The 3757-nt window shown below is 48.5% G+C and overlaps 1 protein-coding gene across 1 annotated transcript; it reads left to right on the top strand.

Annotated features, from left to right (window-relative positions):
* Positions 1-898: 898 nt before the first annotated feature.
* LOC139048385 (uncharacterized) lies at positions 899-3461 on the top strand. The gene has a single exon (XM_070522762.1). It carries the CDS (start codon positions 899-901, stop codon positions 3416-3418), a length of 2520 nt encoding a protein of 839 aa, XP_070378863.1. The 3' UTR covers positions 3419-3461.
* The last annotated feature ends 296 nt before the right edge of the window (positions 3462-3757 follow it).

Genomic DNA, 3757 nt, shown 5'->3' with positions numbered 1-3757 from the left:
TGTGACGTATGGTTAATGCAACCTAACGTAAGTAAATGTAAATGTATGCGTGTAACTCGCAGCCATATTCCTCCACCGAACTATTACCTTAATGATACTCCCCTCAGGGTTCGCACAGCCCCTTGAAACCCTTGAATATCCTTGATATTGACAGTATAAGTTCAAGGGCCCTTGAAACTACTTGAATACCCGTGAGCTCCTTGTAATCCTTGAAAATCCCGAGGGATTTGTTCCGATAGAGAAAATTAACGACGTACCTCTGCAAGTCACGCTGAATTAAAAGGCCCTTTCGCTTACGAATGCCCATGAAAACAAGCTGTGTTGACTAAAGGGCAACATCAAGAAGTTTCGGTTTTAAATCCCGCAGCCCCTACATCGTCTAGCAACTAATATGCATCGGAAATCGAATCCAATCCAATGCGAAGCATATCGCTCGGTCGGTTACAGTGCCTAAAACATACTCTAGTGCACCGTCCACCGAGCGTCTGCAACGCGCGACGTTGGCACGGGCAGCGATGCCTGCCGCCGCGGCCCACTAGACGGCGATGCCTGTCGGCACCATACTAAACCGTGGAGAGTTCGAATGGCGTTCGTTTGCGATGCGTTGATTGCAATGCGTAGTTCAGTTCGCGCCTTGCTGCCGCTTTCGTTGCAGTCTTTTCTTGTGAGTGGGTGTTTTGCGTCTATGTGTGCGCTCGTCTGTCAAAAGAAACTTTAAACAGGTCGCGAAACTGCGATTTCCCAGACAGACGTGGAAAGAAACGGCTCCTCTCATTACCCAGCGCGTCCGCAGACCCCGAATGTATCGCGGATTGATACAAGAACATAACAGAGGCAGATCGCCGGGCAAATGGGGAAGCTCGCGTCGTGTCTCGCTGATGTCCGCCCATGCCTCAGCATGGTCCGGCACACTCTCGTAGTACAGCGCACCAAGCGGCCGGCGGCGGCAGGCGTCACTCTCGGTGCTACCGCGACACCCGCGCTCGGCGCACTAGTGAGTGCTCTTTTAGGCACTATAGCTGGACCGTCTGTCGGCCTCGTGCGCGCCATTTCAGCAAAGTTCGCGTTTGCGTTGTGTGTTTGCTTTGACAAGATGCCGGGCGGGAAGTGCAAGTTTCAGTCTGCGTGGCTGCAACATACGGACTATCGTCACTGGGTGAGACCGGAACCAAGCGATCCTTATCGAGCAAAGTGCGCAATATGTCAGAAGACGGTCGACATTGCAACGATGGGGGAATCTGCCTTGAAGAGCCACCAGAAAGGCGCGAAGCACCGATCCAAAACTGCAGCAGGTGAGGGCTGCTCATCCGTCGTCGCAAGTTTGGTGGAAGCGGGAAATCTGACGTCCGCGGCTCCTTGTAAGCGTGAAACCACGGCAACTTCCTCTCGGGCTGCGACACTTGACGAAGACTGCAAAAAGCATGATTCCGTGATCGAAGCCGAGATTTTGTGGACGATGAAAGTTGTGTCGTCACACTACTCCTACAGCTCCAGTGGATCCACTTCCCAGCTATTCCAAAAGATGTTTCCGGATAGCGAGGTCGCGAGAAGCTTCACTTGCTCTGAGAAAAAATGCGCGTATGTCGCGTGCCACGGTCTACGCCCATTTTTCACTTCGCAGGTACAACAAATGATGGAGAAGTCTGACAATTTTGTTGTGCTTTTTGACGAAACCTTGAATGAATACCTGCAAAGAAAACAACTTGATGTTCACGTCAGATTGTGGAACAACTGTGAGGTGGCAACCAGATACCTGACTTCGACATTCATGGGTCACAGCACAGCGGACGACCTTATGCAGAAGTTGACGGAAACACTCGCGTCTTTTCCCCTGAGCAAGATTGTGCAGCTCTCGATGGACGGCCCGAATGTCAACTGGAGTCTTTTCAACAAGTTGCAGCAGCACATGAAGAATGACTTTCAAGTTCAGTGCTTGGATATTGGTTCATGTGGCTTGCACACAGTGCATAATGCTTACAAAGCAGGAATGCATGCGACGAGCTGGCCAGTTGACACCTTTCTTTCGAGCTTATTCTCACTCTTCCATGATGCACCGGCCCGCCGTGAAGATTTTGTTGAAGAAACAAGGAGCAAGCTGTTTCCACTTCCTTTCGTACCCCACCGTTGGGTTGAGAACGTGCCAGTACTGGAGAGAGCCCTGGCTATGTGGGAGCATTTGAGGCACTACACCGAAGCAGTGAGCGAGCATAGGCTACCCTTGCCGAAATGTAGAGCGTATGAGAACGTCAGTGATTTCCTAAAGGACCAGCTTGCACTTGCGAAACTGAACTTTTCCCTAAACATTGCAATGGTTGTGCAGCCTTTCTTGACTGTTTTTCAGAGTGATTCTCCAAAGACATTTTTTTTAGCGAAAGAGCTCGAAACTGTCTTGAGGAGCCTCCTTGCAAAGTTCATGAAGCGCTCGGTGTTGACAGAAGCCACGAGCATCACGAAACTGCTGCGAATTGATGTTCATGACACTGCCAATTACACGTCACTTGAGAAGGTGGACGTTGGACGAATGGCTGAGAAGATCTTAAAGAGCGGAAAAGCGAGTACCAAGTGTGTTTTTGAATTTAGGGGTGAGTGTCGGAAGTTCATTGTGAATATGATCCTGAAAATCATGGAGAGAAGTCCTATTAGGTACCCTCTGGTTCGAGGGTTGTCATGTTTCGACCCCAGGGAGATGTCAAAGACAGAAATGTGCCTTGGGAAGCTGAAAGTTGTTCTTAACTGTTTAATTGACAGCAAGCTTCTTTCTGAGCACAAGAGCGATATTGTGTGTGCACAGTACATTCAGTTCTGCCAAGAAAAACGGCATGAACTGCAAAACTATGAAAGAGACCAGGAACGCCTTGACGTTCTCTTCGTGCGCCTTTTGAAGCATGACCCGGCGTTCTCGATGTTGTGGGAAGTACTGAAGGTCCTTCTCTTGCTTAGCCATGGGCAGGCGTCAGTAGAAAGAGGTTTCAGTGTAAACAAGCAGATCGCGGTCGAAAATATGGCAGAGCTCTCGTATATCTCACAACGAGTCATCTGCGAGGCCGTGAAAACCCACGGTGGGCTGCTTAACGTTCCGCTGTCGAAAGAACTGAAGTCATCAGTGCGCCAAGCCAGGCATAGGTATGCGTTATACATGGACGAACAGAAGAAGCAAGCTGTAGCACAGCAGGTAACCTTGAAGAGAAAAGAACTCGAGCTAGAGCTACAGAGCATGCAAGAGAAGAAGACAAAGCTCCAAAAAACTCTTAAGTGCTTGCAGGAGTCAGCGGATCGCTTTTCAGAAGACGCCGAAGCAAAAAATGACCTGACTTGTCTTGTCAAGGCCAACAGTTTCCGTCGAACAGCCAAAAAAAAAGAAGCGGAGATAACAGCTCTTGAAAGAGAAATTAATGCGAAAATAGGGCTCCTTTCCTAAGTCATGTGAGGAAATAAAATGCTAACACTCCTTGAATTCTGCCTTTTTGCATCCTTGAAATCCTTGAAATATCCTTGAATTTTCAGTCAAATATTGTGTACGAACCCTGTCCCCTGGAGGTTGTAACCTCGTATAAATACCTAGGCGTCCACATAACCTCATCACTTTCCTGGTCGTTGCACATCGATAACGTAATTAACAATACTAATCGCATGCTAGGTTATCTTCGCCGAAACTTTTCTTCTGCTCCTACATCATTAAAATTAATTCTATACAAAACACTTATTAGGAGTAAAATGGAGTACGCTTCATCCATCTGGGACCCGCACCTCGAAACCC

Source organism: Dermacentor albipictus, chromosome 8 (genome assembly GCF_038994185.2).
Source record: "Dermacentor albipictus isolate Rhodes 1998 colony chromosome 8, USDA_Dalb.pri_finalv2, whole genome shotgun sequence".
Taxonomy (NCBI): Eukaryota; Metazoa; Arthropoda; class Arachnida; order Ixodida; family Ixodidae; genus Dermacentor; species Dermacentor albipictus.
Note: the sequence above shows the minus strand (reverse complement) of the source record. Positions and strands in the feature narration are given on the sequence as shown.